At 33.6% G+C, this 26,066-nt stretch overlaps 5 protein-coding genes across 6 annotated transcripts; all 5 read left to right on the top strand.

Moving 5' to 3' along the window:
- The first annotated feature begins 2,675 nt into the window (after window positions 1-2,675).
- On the top strand, window positions 2,676-7,266 carry LOC145317656 (prosaposin-like). Its single transcript, XM_080158813.1, has 3 exons — window positions 2,676-3,164; window positions 4,069-4,212; window positions 5,230-7,266. Exons 1-3 carry the CDS (start codon window positions 2,859-2,861, stop codon window positions 6,931-6,933), a joined length of 2,154 nt encoding a protein of 717 aa, XP_080014939.1. The 5' UTR covers window positions 2,676-2,858; the 3' UTR covers window positions 6,934-7,266.
- LOC145317658 (uncharacterized) lies at window positions 7,267-10,104 on the top strand. The gene is made up of 4 exons (XM_080158816.1): window positions 7,267-7,616; window positions 8,191-8,815; window positions 9,063-9,205; window positions 9,718-10,104. The coding sequence occupies exons 1-4, from the start codon at window positions 7,314-7,316 to the stop codon at window positions 9,796-9,798; spliced, it is 1,152 nt and encodes a 383-aa protein (XP_080014942.1). The 5' UTR covers window positions 7,267-7,313; the 3' UTR covers window positions 9,799-10,104.
- Window positions 10,105-10,269: 165 nt separating this feature from the next.
- Window positions 10,270-12,718, top strand: LOC145317660 (ribonuclease H2 subunit C). Of its 2 annotated transcripts, XR_013879063.1 has the most exons (6): window positions 10,270-10,379; window positions 10,893-10,972; window positions 11,186-11,284; window positions 11,782-11,845; window positions 12,263-12,397; window positions 12,507-12,718. XR_013879063.1 is itself a non-coding variant. In XM_080158818.1 (5 exons), the coding sequence occupies exons 1-5, from the start codon at window positions 10,303-10,305 to the stop codon at window positions 12,339-12,341; spliced, it is 399 nt and encodes a 132-aa protein (XP_080014944.1). In that variant the 5' UTR covers window positions 10,270-10,302; the 3' UTR covers window positions 12,342-12,718. The 2 variants fall into 2 exon arrangements, 1 of the variants encoding a protein (XP_080014944.1); XM_080158818.1 differs by having other exon boundaries at window positions 12,263-12,718.
- LOC145317657 (uncharacterized) lies at window positions 12,703-20,157 on the top strand. Its single transcript, XM_080158815.1, has 10 exons — window positions 12,703-12,815; window positions 13,573-13,689; window positions 14,012-14,111; window positions 14,898-15,351; window positions 15,715-15,850; window positions 17,147-17,198; window positions 17,554-18,094; window positions 18,443-18,754; window positions 19,138-19,211; window positions 19,527-20,157. The coding sequence occupies exons 1-10, from the start codon at window positions 12,734-12,736 to the stop codon at window positions 19,696-19,698; spliced, it is 2,040 nt and encodes a 679-aa protein (XP_080014941.1). The 5' UTR covers window positions 12,703-12,733; the 3' UTR covers window positions 19,699-20,157.
- Window positions 20,123-25,872, top strand: LOC145317659 (epimerase family protein SDR39U1). The gene is made up of 8 exons (XM_080158817.1): window positions 20,123-20,278; window positions 21,155-21,237; window positions 21,831-21,906; window positions 22,563-22,655; window positions 22,887-23,069; window positions 23,413-23,496; window positions 24,681-24,876; window positions 25,505-25,872. The coding sequence occupies exons 1-8, from the start codon at window positions 20,157-20,159 to the stop codon at window positions 25,751-25,753; spliced, it is 1,086 nt and encodes a 361-aa protein (XP_080014943.1). The 5' UTR covers window positions 20,123-20,156; the 3' UTR covers window positions 25,754-25,872.
- The last annotated feature ends 194 nt before the right edge of the window (window positions 25,873-26,066 follow it).

Here is a 26,066-nt window from a genome sequence, read left to right as displayed (position 1 = left end):
ACAGCTGGCTTTGGTTAAGCTGTTTTTACCACCTTCGGTTAAGTCTTAACTGATGTGAACATTGGTTTAGCTTTAACTTATGTTATGACGTCACACATCGGTTATCATGATCAGTCAAATTTACTTCAGTTTGGTCTATGAAACATTTAACAGCACCCTTAGCTTATGTCTAAGCTGCTAACCAATGTCAATTTATTTTATGAAAACAGGGTATTATTAAGTTTTAATGTAAAATCTATAGCTGGATGCATATTAGCAAGCAGAAATTTGACACTGGCTGATTAGCAGGTTTTCTAAGAAATTAAGATATCTTATTATTATCCAGAAGGAAGGGGACAATGGGCTGTTTTTTATCCCAGTCCCCAAAGTTTTATAATAACGTTTTTATATTCGTTTGGCTTAACAACTTTGGGGAATTTTATTGAATTTTGATTAGATGTTTTAATAAGTTTATTGTCCAAACATTGCAACCACTAATTGTAATCTAAGAGCAATTTTGTGTATCATAATTGGGGATGAACATTAATTTATCGGTCATTGTCTTATCCCTTTAGATCCGTGATTATTATAGCTTTTAAAGTATCAATTACACAGAGAATCAAATGCACAGATGATAAGATTTGAATGCACATTGCATGTTCTAAATGTACTTTATTTGCCCCTTCACCCCGTTTATTTCAAAGCAAAGCTATCATATGATTCGCAATGTCCTTCCTCCGCAATGTGTGGATTGGGTTGATCTAGGTCAATGTTTAAATATCATTTACAACTTTTTCTGATTTTTTCTCTGACCAATCAGCATCTTCTCTACAACAAATTTAATCAGCGTGGCCATATTCTTCAGTATACTGAAAATCTTCAGTATTCTTCAGTATTTGGAAATTGGGGCTTCAGTATTTTCAGTAAATACTGAATATTCAGTATTTGAAAATTTTATTCAGTATTTTTCAGTATTTGGAAATTTTCATGATTCAGTATTTTCATTATTTCTTAAATTCCAAAAAAAATTTGCATAAATAAGATGTCAGATTTTTTTCGGCGCTTCGCGCCTCACTTTACTTTCCTTTAAATTACCCTATAACTTTGTACATTAATTTTGCTTTTTTTTATGGTATTATACATTTTTTTCAATTTCATCTCAAATATAAATTTTTTAGATATTTGAGATGCTTTTATACAGTATTTTTTTCAGATATTTTTTTTGTCTATTAATGGAATGAATAATCTAAGGTGAGTACTTTGCATGGTTATTGCAGGTAAAGTTTTTTAGCATGCTCTTAACCATAGACGTCCAAATTTTACCCTACATTGGGGGTGCCTACGGCACCCCCAACTGTTTAGGAGGGGGTATTTACCCCCCCAAACAATTTTGGGGGGTTAAATACCCCCCCTAAAATAAAAAATCTCTAACTAAAAAAAATTTTGCGCGCTTCGCGCGAATTTTTAATACTAAATATTTAATAAAATTTAAATTGCCCCCTCCTAAAATTTTCCCCGGGGGTAAATTTTGGGGGGGGGGGGTAAACAAAATTTACCCCTGCCAACATATTTCATGGGGGGTAATTACACCCCCCCACCAAACAAATTGTACCCCCGGAGTAAAAAATTTTTTTTTGGGGGGGGGTAAAAAAAAATTGCGGCGCGCTTCGCGCGCCATTTTACCCCCAACCCCCCAAAAAAAAGGTTGGACGTCTAGGCTCTTAACTCAACTAAAAAGTATTTAAGTTTTGTAATCATTTAAAATATTTATCAGTCATTTTCTGCTTAATTGGTGCAAGAAAATCTAAGAGGCAAAATTAAAAGATCTTTAAAATATCCCCCTAATAATAAAGCTATGATGATATGAAATTTTGAAATGAGGAATCATATAAAAAAAATACTTATTCAGTATTTGTATTTTTTTGTTCAGTATTTCAGTATTTTTTCTTATTTTAGGATTCAGTATTTTCAGTATTTCCTTTTTTTTCTTCAGTATTTTCAGTATTTTTTCTTGTTTTAGGATTCAGTATTTTCAGTATTTCCCTTTTTTTCTTCAGTATCAGTATTTTTTTGGTTGTGGCCACACTGATTATTTTGTATTGTCATTTGTTTGGCTATTTTATATTTTAGTCGGTATCATATTTCGGGTGCATCATGCATGGAAAGGTACTTATTGATGTTGGCATCCTTATTTTTTGTAAGTTTTTTAGAGAACTGTTTTTATGATGTTTAACTCCTAGTTTCTATGAGAAAAAACATAGAATATTAAAGAAAACTATTCTTACCTATTTAATGTATTCTACTCTTCTTTAGTTGTTAACTAAAAAAGAAATTTAAATGATTTGTTTGTAAGGTTTGTTTAAAAGAAAAAAATTCTTGGTTGTGATTTTTTTTTCTGCGTAAAAAAATAAGTTTAATAATCTTACCTACTTCCTTATTGTGTCTTAATTCAAGTACATCTTAAGTAACACATGTGATTATTGAGTATAAACAACATATGTTAAGTTCAAAGGTCAGATTGCATAGTCTATTATATATTTTAGATTCATAGTTGTCTTTATAAATTGGTCTTTATAAGAATAGTTTTTTAATAAATAATAAATTTAATAAAATTCAGAGACTTAATGATAATTTTTGTATTTTATAATATTCTCGTAATATTTTTAAAAATTCTCAGATTATTCTAAGGCGCAGTAAAATCAAAATGTCCGGCCTGTAAACTTGATTCTTGAAATTACTGCTAGCCTAGCTTGACACACTTCCAAGAATCTTTAGTCAACAACTGAGTTGATAACCCTTAACAACAATAACAGTAATCATTTATTTTCAGAATTTCTTTGTCAGTCGTTGATCAAGCCTTGTAATTAAGGGTTGGTAGAATGTTGGCAAAATCTCTGTTTGGCCTGGCCCTGGTGGCTGGCCAGGTGCTGGCTAATTGTAGAATTGGTCCCAGTTATTGGTGCACCTCTATCCCCCAGGCGGCACAATGCAGTGCCCTGCCATTCTGTATCCAGGCTGTGTGGTCCAAGCAGAGGGTGGACAAGGATACAGATGAGGTGTGTGATATCTGCAAGGACATGGTGGGACAGGCCAGGGACACACTGCAGTCAAATGAAACACAAGAAGAGCTCAGAGAAGTTTTTGAAGGATCCTGTGATCTCATTCCTCTGAAAGTCATCCGCAAGGTAAAAATAGTATTTTTTCAAAGCTTTTTTTTGGCATCTATTTCTATTCTTGTCCAATAAAATTTCAGTTTTGATTATCGTGTTAAAAAAGATAAATGTATTTTGAAATATATTCCTTATTCTTTACGTTTTGCTTTTAAAATTATTTTTAAAAAAATTATTTAGGTTTTTTGTAACATTATTAGCAGTGTTGTTTTTTATGTTTCAAATATCTACCAATTACAACGTAAAATAATTTTCCTATTTATTGAAATCAATACTTAAATTAAGCGTAAAGCAAAAGCAAATAAAAATGGTGTCAATGCAATCCTCCCTCTTACATCGACCCCGAATAGCCGCCAAAACAGGTTTAAACTAGTTTGGATTATTTCTTAATTGCGATGGATTCTTAGTTTTTCTCTGAAATCTGTTTGCTTTATTAATTGCGCCTTAAGTTAAACAAATAAACAAGTTAAGCAAATTTGTTGAATTTAACTGTTAAGATGCAGTCTCAATTTTTGATTTAGCAGATTTTGAATAATAAAAGATCTAGATCACAATTTTTGATTTAAGATAAGCAATATTGTGCACAAGATTAATTTCCCAGCAGCAAAAATATTTAACTTTTTTCCCAAGGAGGGGGGAAAAATGTTTTTAATACTCTTTATTTTGTTGATTTCCGCCCCTCCACCATCCCCCCCCCCCCCACCCCCCCCGCTTACATATTTTTCTAGTTTTCTTCCTTAAGTAAGGAAAAAATGGTAAGAAATGTTTCTGTACTCTTTAGTTTTTAATTATTTCCTCCCTTTCACACATATTTTATCCAACCCCCCCCCCCCCCTCCTTTAACAGGGGATCAAACGAAGAGTATATACACCCCTGGTTTGTCAATGATTATATTAAAACTAAATAGGTAATATTTTAGGAGTGCAAAGTGTTGTCCGATGAATTTGTGGTTGAGTTGGTGGAGACTTTGTCCAGTGAGATGAATCCCGACACAGTGTGCACTGTAGCGGGACTATGCAACAATCAGAGGATTGATGATATGCTGGAACAATATTATGCAGAGGCAGGATTATTCAGCTTTTACAAGATAAAACGATTATCAGAAAATTTGCCTGTTGAGGCCCAACAACCATTTTTTATGATTTTTTTTATAAAAATGTTTCTTCCACCAATTCAAGAACAATTTTCAATGCTTTCTTGTCATTTCTATGGCTTTTGAGACTTCCAAATTAATGGTCTCTAAATCGTATGTCTGTCCGTTTGTTTGTTTATCTGTTTGTGTGTATGTGTTGGTTTTTTTAATATTTGTGTTACGTTATGTAATTGTTGGGCCCTACGCAGGGACTAAAACAATTATCTGAAGGATTAGTTGGGATGTAGTTGTAAATGATATTTGTTTTTTTACAAAATCCATGAACCATAGCAGATAAAATGTAATTATAAATTGATTGGATATTTATTACCCAGTGAACAGACAATGCAATATCTGAGTACGAATAATTATAGTGGTTGAAAATTTTTATGTACAAACACATAGTATTTTTGAATACTTGTTAAGTACTTTAAGCTCAACCTTTTTTGTTTCATTTATTTACTTAGTACATATTAGGGACAACATAAATACCTCATGGAGGGAGGGGACATTAAGCTATTTAATATTTATCACACTAGTCCTAAAGTTTTCTTATGTTTAATGTTTTACAACTTTTGGGACTTTTATTGAATTTAGAATAGCTGGTTTAATATGTTGAGTGTCCAAACGTTTCAACTACTAATTGTAATCTACACAAGGGACAATTTTGTGTATCGTCATTAGGATGTAAATCAATTTATCAGCCATTGTCCTATCCTAGGTAGCTTTTTTGGTTGACAATATATTTAGATGTAATCTTCACTAATTTCCCTATGAATACCTATAAAACCCAATTTTTTTATGGCTATATTTTTAGAATAAGTAAAAATAGACCTTTGTTTAATCATGGTCATTTGTATAAACCGTTAGATTAGATACAACTCATATTTTTATCTGTAATTTCACCTTTGTTTTAATTAAATAATAAAGCTAATATTTCTGTAACAGACCGGGTACTGCCAAGACTGCAAAACCCAAATGTCCGTAGCTGGCTCAGTGCTTGCCGATACTGATGACAGCGTCTTACAAGAAACACTTCTCCAACTTTGCGGTCAGATGGACAGCTACAGTGACGCGTGTTTGTATACTGTTACAAACCAGTTTCCCGTTGTCCGCTCGATGATTGAAGCCGCCATTACTTCAGATCTATGCACCAAGTCAGTCTGCTCGGACAAGGATATTATCAACATGTTCAGCGCAACCAAAAACGGAGAGGATGTCGAGTGTGAGTTCTGCACTAAGGTTGTCAAGCACTGGATTGATGTCTACGCTTCAGATTCTTCCCTGGAGGAGTTCAAAGAAATTCTAGAGGGTATCTGCGACAAGGTTGACAAGAGCAGAGCAGCACACTGCAAGCATATTGTTGATGATTATTACATGCCTCTCTTTGAATATATCAAGAAGGTGGATCCCCATATGGTTTGCTCCATTGTTGGCATTTGTAACGACGCAATTTATCAGCCACGACCCCTTGCAACTCTTTTCCCAGGACAGGAATCAGTCAAATATACACGTCTGCAGCCAGCTCAACCAACCAATGTTGATGGCAAGTCTAGCTGCCTGCTGTGTGAATTTACCATGCAAAAATTGGAAAAATTCCTGGAGGATGGCCACAATGTTGATGAGATCAAAGATTACTTGGACGGCCTGTGTGATGAAGCTCCTGGAGCATACAAAGATTCCTGCAAGTCATTTGTCGACGGCTACGCACCAATGATTATTGACATGATTGCCTCTGAAATTCACCCATCTCAAATTTGCAAGGAGTTGAAGCTGTGTTCCGCCCCCGCTCCTGTGCCACCCAAAAAGTCAGCCTCATGCGAAACCTGCCGCATTGTCACCGAGGAGGTTTTCTCTGTTTTCTCCAGCAAGGACGATCAGGACATGGTTAAGAATGTGCTGGAAAGCATCTGCTACAGATTCCCCGAATATATTGATGAACCATGTGAGCGTTTTGTTGACAAGTACTCAGCAGCCTTTCTGGACTTTATCTCCAAGAACCTGACTCCAGAACAGTTTTGTGACGCCCTTGACATGTGTTCTGCAGAAGAAGACCTTGCTATTGCTGTTTATGGTATTGATAAAGCATCCGATGATTCTGCTTGTGTCATCTGCGAATATGTCATCTCATACCTGGACAAAGCCCTGACAAACAAGACAAATGAGGATGAAATTAAACAGGCGCTTGAGGAAGTTTGCGACCTCTTACCTTCAAGTGTAAAAAATCAGTGTGACTCATTTGTTGAAGCATATACTGACATGATTATTCAGCTGCTGACTGGAGAAGTTACCCCCAAGGAAGTGTGTGGCTACCTGGGCCTGTGTCAGAACAACATCCAAATGGGTTTCCAGTCTCCCATTCTGGGTGCTGGTGGTCCCGGACCCGTCATGATGCCACTGGAACAGGAAGCCAACGACAAGCCCTACTGCACTATCTGTGAGTACGTTATCAACACAGTTGATCAGATGTTGGAGGATAACAAGACTGAAAAGGAGATTGAGGTTGCCCTGGACAAAGTATGCTATGTACTACCCGCCTCTGTTAAGAAGAACTGTCTAGACTTAGTTAGAGATTATACTGATCAGATGATTCATATGCTAGTTAACAACTATCCCCCCCAGCAGGTCTGCTCAAAACTTGCTCTTTGCTAATTTATCTTAAATATTCTGACATACAAAATAAGTAATCTCATATATTAAATGTAAAATAAATACTCTTGACTTTATTAATAACTGATACTCGTAACTTATGTGCCTAATAAACTATGATTTTTATAAAGATTGGTATTTTCTAATATTGTTTTCATATAATTAATCGTATGCTTTCAAAAAGACATTGAAAATGTATTCAATGTCTAATATGTCAATATATCAATTCACGAATGAGCTTGAAAATTTTCGAAAACTTCATGTATTTTTTTTGTAAATGCTTTGATTTTAATATATTGTATTTAAATTTTGATCAAAATAAATATTTGATTGATTTATGGTATTTTGAATTTACACTTTCAGATCAACAACCTCTTGAAATTATGTCGTGGAACAACGGGTGGAATCAAAATCCATATGGCGGCAACAATTTTAGGGGCGGCGGAGGCGGTAGGGGTGGAGGAATGCGCGGCGCGGGCGGATTTGGTGGAGGTGGTAGGGGTGGATTCGGTCCTGGTGGACCAGGATTTGGAGGAGGAGGGTTCGGTGGAGGTGGTATGGGGGGAGGCATGGGTATGGGTGGGGGGATGGGCGGTGGAGGCATGGGAGGTGGGGGAATGATGATGTCTCCAGCTGCTGCCGCTGCCTCCATGAAACCAACAGTTAAAAAGAATTTGACTCTTCAGGTTTGTAGTGATTAGGTTCGAAGGGGATAAATTTAAGATCACTGTAGGCATAAAATATTTGGTTATCAACTAGAGGTATTTTTCCGTAAGGAAACTAGAGAGGGCAGATGTAAGGAGTCTTAATATCTCGGTAACCGCTGAACCGAATGGGTTCTCCTCTTCAGGAAATGTACCTACTGGTCCTGTGATGGTTTTAAGCTATTTTTTGCGAGGTGGTACACCCTCCCCAGTGATGTGATTACCCCCCCCCCAAAAAAAAATCTCCACCACCCACCGAATTTTTTATTATGAAAGCAAAAACAAAAAGTGGGGTGGGGAAACCTCCACCGTTGCATACCCTGGGTCGAAGCCTTCGTGAAAAAAATACCTCCTTCCCCCAGTTTTTATTCATTTTTTCACAAATTCCTAACGAACAAATCTATATAGGAGGGGGGATTTTCCAACACTTTTCTTTATTGTAACTAAAATTCATCACCACTTAAAGTGACTTTAGAGGCCTTTAGGGGCGTAGCAGCTAGTATTATAATTATACACATAAATTACAAAAAAATATTAAGATTAAATTAAATTTTAGGAAGTTCAAAACTGGTTAGAAAAGCAGTCTCCATTTGTCCTACAGACAGTTATGAAAAATGTGACAAACCTTCTGATAAACAAACACAAGGTGGAGGTAGAGGACCTCTCTGACTGGTACAAGACTGACGAGGCCGCTGTTCCCTCCATGAAATCTGGCACCTTGCTGGAGGGTGGTGTCGGAGACGAGTCGGCCAAAGCATTAAAACGTGACCTTACACCTACCGTCGGCTGGAGCAAGTCGGACATGCGACATCCACATAAAGTAACACACGCGATGAAACCACTGCCAGAACTAGAAATCATTCCGCCGTTTTCTGCCGAAAATAAGGAGGCCGACGTGGATAGGGACAAGAGAAAAATGTTGATCAATAACGTCAACATGATGCAGATTGAGCTCAATAAGATCTGCCACAGGTTCAAAATAAAACCGTCAGAATTGGACCGCGAGAACTTGGACAAATATCCTAAAGACGCGGCTGAAAAACTGAGCTTAGCCCTGACCTGTTGCACAAATGCTGAACGTACCTTGTCAGATTTTCTTGATTTCCTAAAAAATGAGAAATACAAAGATTGGAATGACGATCAGATTTCAAAGCGCGAGGCTTTGTTGAAGTCAATGATAGGTAACTATAGTTTTTCTCATTTTTCTAATTTATATTTCACAAGGTTGTAACTTTAATTAGGTAGTAAAGTAATATAAAAGGAATACATTTTAAACAAAAAATAGTTGGCACTAAGTAAAAATGATAGCAAAACCTGGCTTCGTAGTGCTTTAAAATCCAATGAGACATTATACGACGATTTAGTTAGGTATTAGGTACTTTTGTCTTTATTTATTGCTCACAATTTTTATATTCAAACATTTTTTAGGTGAGGTACCTCAGGGTAAGCCCCACGCCAGCAATGTTCGGGAAGAGGACATAGAGTTGGTGGATGCTGATTTCGATGCGGATGGAAATGTTGTGCCAGGAACCAAGAAGCACTCGGGCTTTGCTGGCAGACCAGATCAGGAGGTAATTATGGTCATACAAAATGATCTCAAGAAAAACAAGGATGACAACATCCATGAATGCTAAGCTCTGACACTGTAGGACAAACGAACATTTACACTTCTAGGGTGAATAAGTAGAATGTAAATGTATAAATTCTAAACAAAATTATACCTAAGTAAATTTGTTTAAAAACTGCTTAAATAGATGATACTGTTTAAGGACATATGTACTTACGTTTTTTAGAGATGCTTCGTTAATAACATTGAACATTGTGGTAATAGGAATCAGTATTCCAAAAATTAGATGAATAGGGTAATTATGACGTACAAAAATTATTTGTCAAAAAGGAAAAAAATCCGTGTGTTACTTTCTGGTAACGATTATAGAGTTGCTACGCTTCCTAACCCGTACTTTAACTTATTGAAATCTTCATGCAAAGTTTGAAATCGATAGCACAATTCTAACCTGATTAAATTAACATAAAGAGCTAACCCTTACACGAAAAACACTAACTGTTACCTTATAATATTCAGGATGATGTTTGGGACTCAGATTCAGATGATGAACCAAAACAGAAGAAAAAGAAAGATATTGTCTTTCACAAAGGCTCGTAGTAATTCCAACAGAATACTCCAGTTTCCTCCCAAGAGTAATAGTTGCATCTCACCAATAATCCTTGTTACCACGAATGGGAAACCACAAAAGACAAAAGAATATGGTGTTTCATTAGTTAATTTTAACAAAATTTTGCACCTTACATTTAAGGGGGGTTTTGAGCTAAGAACCGAGCATCATTAAGTGTATGTAAATAAGTTTTCTCTTTAATTAATTTTCATAGATCACCATGTTCCCTCCAAAGCAATCCATTGGCATTGACAGTTATTATTTTTTTTATTTTTGTACAGCATATTTTTGTTTCATTAAAAGAAAATTTAAATACATTTTTAAGTTTGGATCATTAAATGAAGAAATTCTTAGTAACTTTGTTGTTACCTATGAAAAATTGTTTATATGTTTTGATTAAATGAAGATGGAATTTTTTAATAAAGTATTTAAAGACCACTGTCATTTCTATCAATGTTTTTTTTGTTGTTAAAAAAAATGCATTTGTTTCAGAAATGACCAATGTTGAAGTATCCCGTCGGGTTCTGGACAATCCAATCCAGGCGGAGACCATTCAGTTTATGCCTTTCAAGTAAGAATCGTTTGTATTAGAAAATGGATCAGAAAAAAACGAAGTAGTGGGTTTTGTCGTATTTTTACAGTAGCTTTTGACAGTTTAGGTTAGATAAATGTTACTGATATCCCCGCAGGGTCTAGAAATAGTAGAAAAACTACTGTGAAAATACTACGTAACCCGCTGCTGCGTTTTCTTTCCATGATCCGAAATATGGCATCGGTAAAAATAATTTTTGTACGAACATTATATAGAGGCATATTTATTAAATACTAACGGCTGTGTCTCTTGCATCTAGGGGCTCTGTATTCAAAGGGACTAGAAAAATAGCTTAAAACCATCCCAAGACTTAAATTTAAAAATGAAATAGCCTAAAACCATCACGGGAAGTTTACCTAAAATAGAGAACCCAATTAGTTCAGTAGTTATTTAGATCTTAAGCTTCAGACAAAATAACCTTACTACTTTATATAATAGGATTTGTAAATTATAATTTATGCTGTCATAAATTATAAAAATATGTGTATCTAGGATAAAGTTTACTGGCGAAACTGAAATAGAGAAAAGATTTAATCCTGAAACTAAAGAAAATAAGGAGAAGGGATGCCTAGGTAACTATAATATTATTCTACTTTGGTATGTGAAGAAAAGGCGTATACTAAAAAATCTCTTAACAACGTTAATAACATAATGATAATTTTATTTTAAATGGTTAAATTACCTCCTGTAAATACCCCTTAATCTCATGAACTTTGTTACGAACAACTTTATATTATACAAAATCATGATGATAATTCCATTATAAAGTCATTATATATTCATAGAGAACAGTTTCCGTGGCTATCCTCTGCAAGGAGAGGCAACAAAGCTACCAGCTGGTTACACTGGACTGGTCCTTGACACTGGGGTGCGAGTCTTTGCAGGTATAATTAATTTATATAACAAAGTTACCAGTTGGTTACACTGGACTGGTCCTTGACACTGGGGTGCGAGTCTTTGCAGGTATAATTAATTTATATAACAAAGTTACCAGTTGGTTACACTGGTCTGGTTCTTGATACTGGGGTGCGAGTCTTTGCAGGTATACTCAATAGATCTAACTTATTCAGTCAGTTTCAATTTTCTGCTAATCCTGAGATTTGTATTTCTGACACTCTCGTAGCCAGCAAATTTTTAAAAAGTACCTACCTAAAGAAGCAGATTTAAAAAAAAAAAAATACTAGTAGCTTCATCACTAAAAAAGGAATTAAGGGTACTCACATTTTTATTTTTATTTCACTTAAAATATATTTTAGGAGGGCAAAATCTCCTATTGTGGTGGCGTAACTGCAAATCGCTTGCCCTGTCCCCTATTACAAAATTAGGTTTCTAATTATCTTATTGAATTTTTTTTTAATTTTGATGTTTGAATTTGTGTTAGGAGAGAAAGAGAATATTCGTGCAGTGAAAACATTCAATGAGTTTAATTATTGGAATTATGATAGGTAAGTTTATCAACATCTCAATTAGTTAAAATGATACCTTATATTTGTGAGATACATTTATTGCACTAGTACCCAAAGTTTTATAATACCGTTTTTTATTCGTTGGCTCAACAACTTTAGGGACTTGAATTTTGATTGGTTGGCTCATTAAGTTGAATGTGCAAACGTTTGAACTACTAACTGTAACCAACAGAAAGGGTAATTTTGTGTATCTCTTTAGGGATGTACATTGTACATTAATTTATTGACCATTGTCAAATCCCTGACATTTTTTAGTCTTTGTCTTGGTAGGAAGTATATTATTCTGCCATCTACATAAATTTTTTTTTCTTCATATTTTCAACGGAAGATTTACTATTTCTGTCCCATCCATTTACTTTTGCCTTAATAATCTTTTTATAATAATACATTTCTTAGAGTTCCGAGTGATAATGACAACTTGAAGCAAGCCCTACAATGGACAAAAGTTGCTGAGGCTTTACATTCTCTGGATTAATAATAAATAGTTATTTATCGCATCGTATTATAAACAACTTTCCGCGGATAGAAAAAGTACAATTATAAGATTAAAACCAGTTTTTTTTAGCCCCGTAATGCCAAAGGCACAGGTTAAAAAACTGGTTTTAATCTTATGATTGTACATTTATACCTATATTCGTAGAAAACTAGATTTAATACAATGCTATACATATTTTTTTTAGTATGGCTGAGAACCGGTTCTAATCCACCGTATATTAATCGATTTCGAAGCTATACTGAAAAATACTTAAAATATTAAATAATGTGATCTCCTTAAAATATAAAATACCTATATTTTAATTTTTTAAGTTTATGATAAAAAAAGTACCTGAATGAGTGTTTGATCGATAATAGTTTTCAGATTTAAAAATGGAGGAAGAGAAAACACATTCCCAGATTTATTTTCAACACTGTAAACAATTGTTAGAAAGTTTAAGATTACTTCTTAGAGGTGAAAAAATTTTTTTGAATGTTTAGTTTTAAGATTGTTTACATGTGCGTTAAAAATTACCCAATTATATGTTCGCTTAAAAGTGAGAATATTGAAAATTATCTATAGTAAGACAAAAGAATTAAGTGATTCTTATTATTATGGGTAGCCTTAAGGACTTCCAAAACAGGATCAACGTGCCGACGACAAAATTTGGATAAAAAAGTTATCTTTTAAATCTACACTGAATTGAAATGCAACCGAAGTCAGAATTTTTGTCTAATCGCCGCATTGGAATTGGTTATGAAACTTAGCAGTAGTAATCCATGGTAGGTCTACTTTCTCAAAATAGAACAAAAAGTTGAAAAAGCAACGGCTGGCGACTTAGTCATTTAGCCGTTTTTTTGGCTATTTTTAGAGCAAATTCATCATTTATTACATAGGAATCAACTTTTTAATACATATGTGTTCTTTATTTCATGTTACCAATCACCATTTTTTCAATTTCTAGTACCAGCCGCTACCGGCTAGAACCGGCTGTAAGCGGCTGGGAGAGGCCAAGAGTATGATGTGTTGTGTATATAGGGCGTTTGAGTCGTGACATTTCTATGGGAAAATAGCCGAAAAAGTACCAAACTGCTGAGCCGTTAGCCGTTACTTTTCCAACTTTTTGTTCAACTTAGGGAAAATAAACCTACCAAGAATTTTTATGCTGAATTACAGGCTGTATAATATCTAATATTTTTTTTTGTAATCCTTTCTAATCTTAATTATTTAGACTCAGCAATGCTGGATGTTATACTAATATGCAAAGATGGAGAACAAATATTAACAAGTTCTATTCTTCTTTATGCCGTTTCTCCCATGCTTAGAAATGCATCCTCAAATTCAAACGGTAATACACTTCTCCAGTATGGCTTCGAAACAGATTAATATCCGCTGGATTAGAACCGTCTAACGTTTCTCAGCAATACTGAAAAATCATTTATAGTATCGAATTACAGACAAATATCAACGAATATTAAAAAAAATGATATGATTAATACCAGTTTTGATATCCCTAGCCTTTGGCCAATCGGGGCTAACAGAACTGGTGTTATTCTTATAACTTTTCATTTTAATAGCCGCGTAAAGTTGTCTATAATTAATATGATTAAACAGAAACACATTAAATTAAAATTTTTTACCACAAATGAGACTTTAATTGAAATATTTAGATGATAGAGAAAAGATGACATATATTAATCTACCTGATCTACCACTAGACTACCTTACTTGTTTTCTTAACAAACTTGTTCAATGGAGAGCTATGCCTAGGTTTGAGATTTTTTTTTGGACCATGGAAAGAAACCGAAGTAGCGGGTTTCGTCGTATTTCAATTTTATCTTTTTAAAAGAAATATTTTAATTTTCTATTACCATTACAGAATATTTTTCATAATACAATAATTGTGTTATAAAACTGGTTTTAAAGAATGTCAATTTGTTAATGAATTAATGAATTGTTTTAAGATTTATTTTGAGCAAAAAAGTCTACTTCGTGATTGTAATTTAACAAGGATGACAACATCCATAAAAGCAAAGCTCTGAAACGATATGACAGACGAACATTAACTTTTGTTGAGTGTCAGAACTGAATATACAAAATATGAAAATATAAGGTTTGACAAAATCATACGTAAATTTGTTGCAAGACTTCTTAAATACAGAATTTTGTTTAAGGACATACTGACATTTTTAATACTTGATTATAGAGATGCTTCGCTCATAATATTGTACCTTATAGTAATAGGAATCAGTAATAAAAAAAATCAGATCAATCGAATGATTTTATCACATAAAAAATTGTTATTAAAAAAGTAAAAAAATCAACATGTTTAAAATGGACGTACGGTCATTCTGGTAACGATTATAGAGTTGCTACGCTTTCTAAATCGTACCTAACTACTACAGGAATCACCATGCAAAGTTTGAAATCGATAGGACAATTCTAACATGCCTAAATTAACGAATAAAAGCTAACTATCTCGGACGGACGGACGTACGGACGGACCGACCCTAATTATAGAAAAGCTTCGCTTTTAATAAAATATCCATTTTTCAGTAAATCTGATCTGTATATGATGCACACAGTTCTTGAAACACTGTGCGCTCCACAACAATATTCACTTCCACAAAACATGGAATACAAAACTGTTGACAATATTGAAACAACCACAGTCCAACAACAACCAACTATTGTCACAGAAAATATTTCCCAAGTTCTAGATAGTTCCAAGCCAAGAAGACAAAATAATGTTAAAACAATATATCGTTGTGATAAGTGTATGAAACAATTTCGGCATAAACGAGACTTTGTCAACCATTTAAACTCGCATTTTGGCATTAAACCATATTCTTGTCATTTGTGTGGTAAGAATTTTACCCAGAAGAGCCACTTGAATACACATATAGGTATACATTCTGGAGCCAAGAAGCATATATGTTACAAATGTGGAAGAGTATTTAATGTGGCCAGTAATTTAAAGAAACATCTTGCTGTTCATTTTAGAGATACGGTAGGTAAATTAGTTAACACCTAAACTTTTTTTACTCTCTTTTTTTCTCTCGTTCAAAATAATGTTATCATCAAATTATATGAAAGGCAGGGAGAGAGGGGACAATGGGTTGTTAATTGCATTAGTCTCCAAAGTTTTATGATAACGTTTTCTTATTCGTTAGCTCAACAACTTTGAGGACTGTAGTGAATTTCGATTGGTTGGTTTATAAAGTTGAGTGTTAAAACGTTTCAACCACTAATTTTAATCTACAGAAGGCGTAATTTTGTGTTTCATCATTGGGAATGTGCATCAATTTATCGACCATTGTCTTATCTCTGTAGATTCCTGATATTAAAGGCATATAAAAATCAAATTTTTTAGAATGAACCAGAATACCAGGGAGAAATAGAAATTGAGCCGCAGTCTTCACCCTCCTCGGAAAAGATAGAAAATTGTCAAGTTTATTTGAAATCTCAAGTTGATTCTGAATATTCTGTATGTCCAGTCAGTAAAAAAGGTTGGCATTTTAGATTTTCTTAATATTTGAATCTAATTAAAGAGGGGGGGGGGGGGATTCTGACAATTTTGCGTAAACAGAGAGTATATGCTTTGGCTTGGGAGTGAGAGTAAAGGTTATCTTGCCAAATAAACTATCTTCCCACTCCTAAGACAAAGCCTATACTCCCTGTTTACGCAAAAGTGTCAGATCTTCCAACCCCCCCCCCCCCCTTGATATTCCAAAAGAAGGTGTATCAACTTTTTTTTTTATAGCTAGCCGGTTCTTTTAGTAAGTAGTAGATGTAAAATTTTTCATAGAATTCAGATATGCAATCGTTTTTTTTTGTAGACCTCTTATTTTTTAAGTAATTTAAGTTTTTAAAAAAAAATTAAGTCTATTTTAAGGTACTAAAATGCAACAAAAAAAGAAAGAAAATGGCCATTATGAACAAAAATAGTAAGATCTTTTATTTGACACCTTACTTTTTCAATTCTGTCAGGTAATTATTGAAAAAATCGATTTTTTTTAAACCCACGAGAATAAAAACTTTGAACTTAATTTTATCATTTCACAGGTAAAAAAATATGGGTTCATATATACCTTTAGAATCAGAAAAATATTACGAATCCATTGTAAGCAAAATTGAAAAAAAAAGTTTACAATATTAGTATATAAACTACAATAAAAGGAATTATATAAAAATATCATATTATATTATACAGGCAACGTCTTAATTCTTGAATTGAGTATAAAAATGGGAAGGGGGTAAAGAGGGGGTAAAAAAGGGAAGACAAAAGTGTTGCCTGAACAAAAAATATAATTGGCCATTTGTTTATTTTTTATTTTTTTTACTTTTTTTCAATTTTGCTTACAATGGATTCGTAATATTTTTCTGATTCTAAAGGTATATATGAACCCATATTTTTTTACCTGTGAAATGATAAAATTAAGTTCAAAGTTTTTATTCTCGTGGGTTTAAAAAAATCAATTTTTTCAATAATTACCTGACAAAATTCAAAAAGTAAGGTGTCAAATTAAAGATCTTACTATTTTTGTACATAATGGACATTTTCTTCCTTTTTTTTGTTGCGTTTTAGTACCTTAAAATCGACTTAATCTTTTTTTTAAAAACTTAAATTACTTAAAAAATAAGAGGTCTACAAAAAAAACAATTGCATATCTGAATTCTATGAAAAATTTTACATCTACTACTTACTAAAAGAACCGGCTAGCTATATAAAAAAAAGTTGATACACCTTCTTTAAAAAATTTCTATTGATTGTTCTTAAAAATGTAAATACCTAAATATTTTAGAAGAAACGAATTATTTGATTGCTGAAATTGTGAATGAAACCGTGGTACAAAGGTAGTATTCATTTTATAAAAAAATAACCTTGAACTATTCCTTAAAGATTGTGAAGCACCGATGAAAGAAATACCCCTCCCCCCTCCTGTCGGACCAGCAACTTATGCTTGCTTTGTTTCCCTTTTTTCTACACGTATTTATAAATGTGGCAAAAATCCAGTGGATTACAACTGGTTCTCATCGATACGAAAAAAACCTTCGGCATCTCGGGGCTAAAAAACTGATTTTAATCTTATAATTGTTCTTTTTTATAACCGCGGAAAGCTGTTTATAATACGATGCGAGAAATAACTATTCTCTTGTTGATTTAAGTTTCCATTAAAATAATACTTTCACAAATAGTTTGTTATTTTAGTGAAGAATCCGAAGAATACATTTTAATGACGCAAACTGAACAACAATCCTGGCGTAGAGAAGTTTCACAGGAATCAGTTCAACAACAACACATAGTTCCAAGTACCGCTGCCTTAAGCGAGCATAATTCCGTTCTACATGTGGTCGGTCAAGATGATCGTAATAATGAACAACAATCTGAAGATGACAAATATCATGATTTTATAAGTAGCGAGACTGTAGACAATCAACAACATAATCTATCCGTAAAAGAAAATGCGCCAGAAAGAAAGTATCAAGATATGATTCACATAATTCCTGTAACAAATCTAGCAGATAATGGTGATGTTCCAATATACAACCCCCAGCACGGCTATAGAGTTGTTTCCTTTGATCATGAGTTGAAAATTTCGCAGGTTGCGGACAAACAAGAAAATAATGTAACTTCAGAAAACAGTCAAAGTACACAACCTTTCAAGTGTACGTTTTGTGTGAAGGCGTTTAAACAGAAATCTCATTTGAATCATCATGTCAGAGTTAAGCATCTTAAAGGAGAACATTTGGTAGGTACCTAATATTTTAATTTATTTAGGTATCAAAAGAACTCTGTAAAAAAATAAAAAATAATGAGTAGGTAATTGAAAAAAAATGTTTATCCTATTATATAAAGTAGCACAGTATTTTGTCTGTAGCTTTAGATCTCACTAACCACCGAACCGATTGGGTTCTCCATTTTAGAGAAGCTTCACATAGGTCCAAGGGTGATTTTTGGCAATTTTTTTCGATTTAAGTCTTGGGTTGGTTTTAGGCCATTTTTTCTGCTCTTTTTTACTCCTTCAAATACAGAGCCCCTAGAGGCTAGGAGCGCAGCCGCTTATTAATAAATATTTTCACATTAATTTTTTCTTCAGGAGAAGTTTTCTTGTAAACTTTGTGACAAAAAGTTTACATGCACAAATAGCTTGAAGAATCACACGAGATTGCACGAGAATGATAGACCACACAAATGTGCACAATGTGACAAAAGTTTTGTTCAAGCCTCACACTTGAAACTACACATGTCTCAGCATTATGGGGATAAACCATTTTCTTGTGCATTGTGCAGCAAATCTTTTGTAAGCAAGAGTCGCCTGAACGAACATACAAAAATTCACAATGGAGAAAGGAGGTTCTATGAATGTGAAAAATGTTCTGCTAAATATGTTGGATTAAATGATTTAAAGGTAAAAATAAACAATTTAAAATACAAATACTTATGATTCAATCCCATATTACTAGCGCTAAAATTACTGAATTATAGTTACCAGAATAATGTCCGTACGTTTATTCAAAGCATGTTGATTTTTAATTTTTTTATATCAATTTATGTGTGATAGAATTATCCTATTTATCTAATTTGTGGAATACTGATTAATTGGACAACAGAGTACGCTTTTATAAGCGAAGCATCTCTATAATCAAGTCCTAAAAATTTAAATATGTTCCTTAAACAATAAACAGTATCCTGTATTAAAAAGGGGGTGATGGGAAATGTGTGGCGTCGCGTTACACGACATACCAGCTATTGTGGATGTTGTCATCCTCGTTATATAATATTCATTGTTAGGTTCATCTGAGAAGACATACTGGAGAGCAACCATTTCAATGTAAACATTGCAACAAGAAATTTAGAAGTCATAGGAATGATCTTTAATGCACACATTTTCTAAATAATTGAATAATTTGTGTCCTAAATATGTTGATCAATATATTTGACTAATATTTTACTTGTATTAAAAATGGAAAAAAATCCTCTTGGATTATGTTTTTGAAAAAAACACATAATTTAAATTGTCATTACATTACCTAAATAATGTCGTTTTCAATTAGTTTACTTGGAAACACAATATATGTCATTTAAAAAGTAAACAGAATGGAATATAATGGATACAAAATCCCTAATTCTATTTCTTTTTATTCATGTAACCTATGTGTTAAAAGATTGTTGTTGACCAGAAATCGCGACACGCACGAACGAATTCATACCGGGGAGAAGCCTTATCTGTGCTGTGGATGTGGTAAAGGATTCTCATCCGCCTCCTCTCTGCATCAACACTATACCAAGGCGGTTCAGTGCAAGGCTGTCAAAGAAATGGTTCATCCCAGAGTTGTTGCTTCAAAAATGTAAACATACAGGGATGCTAAAGGCCATCCTATAATGCTTATACAAAAGTAACAAAATCAGTGTCTACGTCTGTGTGTACCGAAGGATCTCGCCAACCGATATGATTCTTCCTTATAGTATAGCTTCTGATTTGTCATGGGAAAATAGTTTTAAATATTTTTTTTACAGGGGTTGTCAATTCACCCAGTATAAATCGCCCCAAGAAAAAAGAATCGATAAATATTTTATTTTAAAAATGTGAACAAAGTTTATGAATTTTAAACAGAGCCTTTTCTTGTATATTTAGGTATAAAATTGAAATACAAAAATAATGTTTTATTTTGTATTTTATGAAACATATATTATTTTACTAAGTTCTTAGCGTTTTATTTTATAGTACAAATAGAAAATTTTGATTGTGATATTTTTATTAATATATATTATCTGTTAATTATTAGACATATATTAGGAATTTTCAGAAAATGTTTTATAAAGTATGGGAGTCTATTCAGAACAGTTACTATTCTCCACATAACATTAACTATGCTCCCACTGGGAAAAGTATTTCTGTTTTCCGCAGAGCATTTTCTATTTTTCAATTAAGGTGAGTCAATTCGGGAAGCGAGGAGACAATGGACTGCTTATTAAACTAGTCCCCAAAGTTTTAGATTAACGTTTTCTTATTCGTTGGCTCAATAATTTTGATTTGTTGGTTCATCAAGTTAAGTGTCCAATAGTGTAATTTTGTGCATCATCATTGAGGATGTACATCAACTTATCGGCCATTGTCTTATCCCTTTAGATCCCTGGAGTTAATTGCTTATGATCTAAGTTGCTCTAAATCCTTCTGTAACAAAACAAGGACAACAACGTCCATTCGTAGCCAAGCATTCTGGAAAATATTATGTAATTTTAATGAAAAATTTAAAGACAAGAAATTGTTGTCCATTTATTGGTCAGTTCGTTCATCAAGTAGGAAAAGATGGTGTAAGGGGGGAGATCGCTATTTTAGCCAGCTACAAGTTTCACTTTATTGGAGTACATGATCATCAGGTGTAAGATCCTAGGAATAATAAATCCATTCTGTCAGGATATTATTTCGTAAGTGGCGGGAGTGACACTTTTTGAAACCAAAACTAAACGTCAAAGGAATTCAACTAAAAAAAAGAGTTACAACAATGAATTTTGGTATGGCAGTTGCTTTAAAGAGATACAATGTGTAACTGTAAAGAAACGGTGGCGGATCTGCCGCTATCGCCGAATTTTTTTTTTTGGCGGGAAACTGCGACAGCTGGGGTTTCGTCACCTTTTCTTCACAGTTTCACATTTTACCTCATTAAAGCGACTACGATTCAAAATTTTAGTGCTGTAACTCTTTTTTTTTTTTAAATTGAGTTCCTTTAGTTTTGTTTTCAATGTGTCACAACCGCCCCCTCCCTTATTAGGTTTAATCAAAAAGATTAGCATTGCATTTGTTAAGGGCAGAAGAAGAGGAGAAGGTTGAATCAAATAAGTTTGAGAGACCAGGCAAAATTGTTGTCAGTGGAGGTTCTGGATTTGTAGGTAAATTTTGAATTAATTTGTTACATTAGTTCTATTATTATTTTAAATTCAAATTGCTTGATTCACTTCTTTAAGAGACAAAATGGATCGAAAATGATTCCTAAAACCGAAATATATATTATCTTATATATATAAACATTCGAACTTTAATATTCAAATTAAAGAAAAACAAGTAGGTACAATTCTATCCATTTAAAGCATTTTTGGTATTATCTAGTAGACAAAAATAAAATTCGATTTAAGACAATGAATGTTATTTTAATGAGAAATAATAATATGCCACGCAAAAGATTTCAGTTTCATGATATTTAAAATTACAATTAAATCGCATCTTATTCCTAAACTTCTTACTTTTGGAATGACATTTTGAATAACAATTTTAAATAAAACTTCCTTACATCTTAACCCAACTTATACAAATAGCGAAATTATTCGAAAAAATCGCAAAACCTATACGCGGTTTTCAGATGTTGTTGGAGGGCAACATATAGTAAAATTGACGACCTCTCCATTTGCCCCCCAAATAATTTTTTCAATTTATTTTACTACTTGTTGGTCATACCTTATATCTGATCTTAACCATGTCATTTAAGGCCAAGAAGTTTCAAGAGTATTAAGAAAATCTGGCTATGAAGTTATTATTCTTTCTAGATCATCTGGACAATACAGGTTTGTATTTTCATAATTAAAGATTATTTTATTTTGTGTTGTGTGCTGAAATTTCCATGTACCTTTTTGTTGCCGCGTTTTTGTTTTATTTTGCACTTTGAACTCAACAAAACAGTTGGTATTATTAACATTTAAAAGTTTTTTTTCCTATAAAACCATGGCGAAACCTATTTTTAGTTTATATAACAATATTTAACACAAACCTTGTAGGTATATTCACCGAAAAATACTAAAATTCACTGTTGTAAGGTGCATAAAATCACTTGCTCTCATTCGTGCATACCTAGTCTTTTTTTCCTTTTTGTTTATAATCTTTCGTGATGACCTAGTTTTTGCCTTACCTTTTTATTCCCAGGTTTAAATCTATTCTCATTGTTTTATTATCCAAATCCGTATCCTTTTCAATGTTAAGTACCAGTGTGAATGACATTAAAATTTGAAAATTCATAATAACTAAAAATATAGATGTTTGTATAAGCAGACAACAACTGGATCTTATGGCCCTGTTGAGAAACTTTTTCGCCGGGTAGAAAGTTTTTTTTTCTCTTTTGTAGCGACTTAGCTGTGTATATTTCCGACTCTGTTGGTTGATTTTGAAAGACCCCTTCTATTGTTTTACTGTAATGTCCTAGTTATAACATATTATTATTATTTAGGATGACCTGGGATAATTTATCAGCTGACGGATTACCAGAAGGAACCAAAGCTGTTGTAAACCTGGCAGGACAAAATGTTCTGGATCCACTCAGGTTCAACATTTTTATCCAATTATATAATTTGAGTAGTAAGCTTTTTTTGTCTGTAGCGAAGAATCTCGCTAACCGCTGAACCGATATGGTTCTCGTTTCTCGGTTCTCAGTCATACTGAATAATTTTATACAGCATCGTATTGCATCCAGTTTTCTACTAATATAAAAATATCCTCTGAAAGCTGTCATTTTTTTAATACGATGCGATAAATAACTATTCTCCAAATTCAGGCGCTGGTCTCCAGAATTTAAAGAACTGTGCAGGTCTAGCAGAATTGAGGCGACCAAAACGCTAGCCACTGCTATCCGCGGCGCACCCAGCTCATGTAAACCATCTGTGTTTGTGTCAGTGTCGGGGGTGGGATACTACGCCCCACACCCAACTAAACAGTATGATGAAAGTGGACCCCAGGGAAGTTTGTTAAAACAATAATTGGGAAATCGTTTGGTTTAGACAAAAAAACCTTATCACTTTTTATACAAGTATGTATTGTATACATTGAATTTACAATTGTCAATATGCTAAGTTATTGTTTCTTATGGATTAAAAGACTTATTAAAGCTATGATTGGATCAGGACAAAAAAATAATCGGATCATGGAAAGAAAATGAAGAAGCTTGTGTTGTCGTCTTTTCACAGTAGCTCTCCTATTTCTAGCCCCTGTAGAGGGCTCTAACCCTGCGGGACAATTATTAACAATTACCTAACCTAAACTAAAATAACAAATAATTTTATACAAATTTCTGAATACCAGGGCACAGATTGGTTGGCCGAACTAGCCAGTGAGTGGGAACAAGAAGCTAAGAATTGTGGAGAGGGGGTCAGAGTTATTATCTTAAGGTATTCATTTTTAATCCCCCCCGCTGCATGTCCCTTAAGCTCTTGCATTGAAGAGGGCTTTTCTGGATCATTACATAACCGGCTAGGCGTAGTGCTGCCAATTCTACCACTAGCAAAAATACAATCACTGTTTTTATTGGATAAAAATTGGGTATGTTTTTTGTCAATTTCATTTTTTGCTGAATTTTTGGCAATATTTTTTTTGTCCACTGTCATAATTGCACCTTTGTTGATGTCATAAACACAGTTTTATTGCCAAAAACAGGCCTAATAGAATCAGTATAGCTAAATTGTGATTTTTTCCAACATTTAAATGGATATTTTTAAGTTGATTCATCGAAGGAATACGTAACTTTGCCTGATGCTTGTAGCAAACAGCTGAAAATAATTCCAAAAATAACAGGGGGTGGGAAGGAACAAATAATTCAAACTTTAAAAATATAAAATAAAATAGTTTTTTAGGCATAATATTCTCTGTTTATTTAGGCTGTTGGTTATACCTTATTCCTTGGATTTTGTCGACTTTTAAAGAGGGGGGGGGGGGGGGTTAATGCAACCATCTCGTAATCAATGATTAAATGGAACTTGAAATTCGAATTTCGATCTGAAATTTTTCATGAGTAATCCTTGGTAGGTCTATTTTTCCTAAATCGAACAAAAAGTTGGAAAGAGTAACGGCTGGCGGCTCAGCCGTTTTTTGCCTATTTTTAGGGGAAATTCATCATCAATTACGTAGAAATCAACTTTTAAAAACATATTTTTGGTTTAATTCATGTTAAATGATAGCAATAACCATTCTTTTAATTTCTAGTACCAACAGCTACCGGCTAGAGCCGTTTGATAAGGTTTTTGAGTAACAAAAAGTATTATGTGGAGAGAGGTTTCGTGACTGATTTGCTCTTAAGATAGCAAAAAAATGGCAAAACGGCTGAGCCGCCAGCCGTTAGCCGTTACTTTTCCAACTTTTTGTTCGATTTAGGGAAAATAGACCTACCAAGGATTATTAATTTCAAATTTCAGATCGAAATTCGAATTCTAAGTGCCATTTAATCATATATTACGAGGTGGTTGCATTAACCCCCCCCCCCCCTTATCACATTCTTTTAATCGATGTAAAAGAAATGTGAAGTATTGTTGATATTTCTGACATCCCTTTTTTCGTTATGACCCAACTGATTTTTTAGGCCAGGAGTGGTACTTGGTAGAAGCGGGGGAATGATACAACAAATATTTCCTCCATTTTTCCTTGGTCTGGGGGGACGAATGGGTGAAGGCACCCAGCCCCTGCCCTGGATACACGTCAAAGATTTGTCTGGTCTTGTCAAGCATTCTGTGGAAAATGAGAATGTTGAAGGAATTTATAATGCTGTAGCACCACAGGTAATTGATAACTTTTTATTGGTGATACCTGTTTTAACTTGTAGCTTAGAGTAAATTATTCATTCACTACTCTTACATGGATAACAAGGATGACAACATACATAAAAGTGAAGCTCTGAATCGGTGGGACAAAAGAACATTAACACGTATAGAGTGTCAGAACTTAAAAAGTAGAATATAAATGTATAAGACTAAACAAAATTGTAAGTAATTTTGTTCCAAAAGTGCATAAATACAGGATGCCGTTTAAGAACATACTTAGACTTTTTAGAGATGCTTCGCATATAACAGCTTTCCTTGTAATAGGAATCAGTATTTTTAAAATCAGATAAATAGGATCACTAGAGCACATAAAAAATTGTTGTTTAAAAGCAACATGTTTTAAATGGACGTACGTATTGTCCAGTAATGTTTTTGAAATTGCTACGCTTTCTAAATCGTACTTAACTGTTATAGGAATCATCATGTAAAGTTTGAAATCGATGGCATGTCTGTCTAGATTAACGAAGAGAGCTAACTATTCCAGACGTACGAATGGACGGACCGACTCAACTGTAGAAAAGCTTCACTTTTAAAAAAAAAGTTTGTAAGTCTTCACAACTCTATCTGATGAAGTATTTTTTTTCAGCAAGTGACCAATCAAGAGTTTGTGAATGCATTTGCTGGTGCCATGGGTCGTCCAGCATTCTTCCCCCTCCCAGAATTTGTTTGGAACTTTGTCTTTGGCGAGGAGAGAGCCGCTATGATCACCAAGGGTCAGCTGGTCGTACCCAAGAGGACTCTGGAGAGTGGGTTCAAATTTAGATTTCCTACTATCCAGGAAGCGGCGCAAGAATTTTCAACATTCCCATACATGGATTCAGATATGATAAATTAAATTATTTTAATAAATATCTAGATATATATATATATTATATGATTGTAGAATAAAAATTGGGCTAGTGAACCAAAGATTGTTTTTTTTCATATTTAATAAATATTTAGAGTATATTGTAATTTTATCTTTTATTTGTATGAAGTCAGGGAGGGAATGGACATTCAGATGTTTATTATACAAGTCCCCAAAGTTTTATAGTTAACTTATTCGTTGGCTTAACAACTCTGGGCAATTATAATGAATTTTTATTGGTTGATTGACAAACTTGGTTGTCCAAAAGTTTCAACCACGAATTGTATCTACACAAAGGGTA

This window comes from Acartia tonsa, chromosome 4 (assembly GCF_053477335.1).
Source record: "Acartia tonsa isolate MP-2025a chromosome 4, ASM5347733v1, whole genome shotgun sequence".
Classification (NCBI taxonomy): Eukaryota; Metazoa; Arthropoda; class Copepoda; order Calanoida; family Acartiidae; genus Acartia; species Acartia tonsa.
The sequence above is the reverse complement of the archived record's forward strand: the minus strand, read 5'-3'. Positions and strand labels throughout refer to the sequence as shown.

Coding starts and splice junctions, on each gene's coding strand:
- LOC145317657 (XM_080158815.1), top strand. CDS start 12,734: ATGGAGGAAGAGAAAACACATTCCCAGATTTATTTTCAACACTGTAAA. Junction 12,816..13,572: donor TTTAAGATTACTTCTTAGAG/GTGAAAAAATTT, acceptor TTAATTATTTAG/ACTCAGCAATGCTGGATGTT. Junction 18,095..18,442: donor ATCTTAAAGGAGAACATTTG/GTAGGTACCTAA, acceptor TTTTTTCTTCAG/GAGAAGTTTTCTTGTAAACT.
- LOC145317659 (XM_080158817.1), top strand. CDS start 20,157: ATGTTTTATAAAGTATGGGAGTCTATTCAGAACAGTTACTATTCTCCA. Junction 20,279..21,154: donor TTTTCTATTTTTCAATTAAG/GTGAGTCAATTC, acceptor GCATTTGTTAAG/GGCAGAAGAAGAGGAGAAGG. Junction 21,907..22,562: donor AGATCATCTGGACAATACAG/GTTTGTATTTTC, acceptor ATTATTATTTAG/GATGACCTGGGATAATTTAT.
- LOC145317656 (XM_080158813.1), top strand. CDS start 2,859: ATGTTGGCAAAATCTCTGTTTGGCCTGGCCCTGGTGGCTGGCCAGGTG. Junction 3,165..4,068: donor CTCTGAAAGTCATCCGCAAG/GTAAAAATAGTA, acceptor GTAATATTTTAG/GAGTGCAAAGTGTTGTCCGA. Junction 4,213..5,229: donor TGGAACAATATTATGCAGAG/GCAGGATTATTC, acceptor TTTCTGTAACAG/ACCGGGTACTGCCAAGACTG.
- LOC145317660 (XM_080158818.1), top strand. CDS start 10,303: ATGACCAATGTTGAAGTATCCCGTCGGGTTCTGGACAATCCAATCCAG. Junction 10,973..11,185: donor TAAGGAGAAGGGATGCCTAG/GTAACTATAATA, acceptor ATATATTCATAG/AGAACAGTTTCCGTGGCTAT. Junction 11,846..12,262: donor AATTATTGGAATTATGATAG/GTAAGTTTATCA, acceptor TACATTTCTTAG/AGTTCCGAGTGATAATGACA.
- LOC145317658 (XM_080158816.1), top strand. CDS start 7,314: ATGTCGTGGAACAACGGGTGGAATCAAAATCCATATGGCGGCAACAAT. Junction 7,617..8,190: donor AAAAGAATTTGACTCTTCAG/GTTTGTAGTGAT, acceptor ATTAAATTTTAG/GAAGTTCAAAACTGGTTAGA. Junction 8,816..9,062: donor TTTGTTGAAGTCAATGATAG/GTAACTATAGTT, acceptor AACATTTTTTAG/GTGAGGTACCTCAGGGTAAG.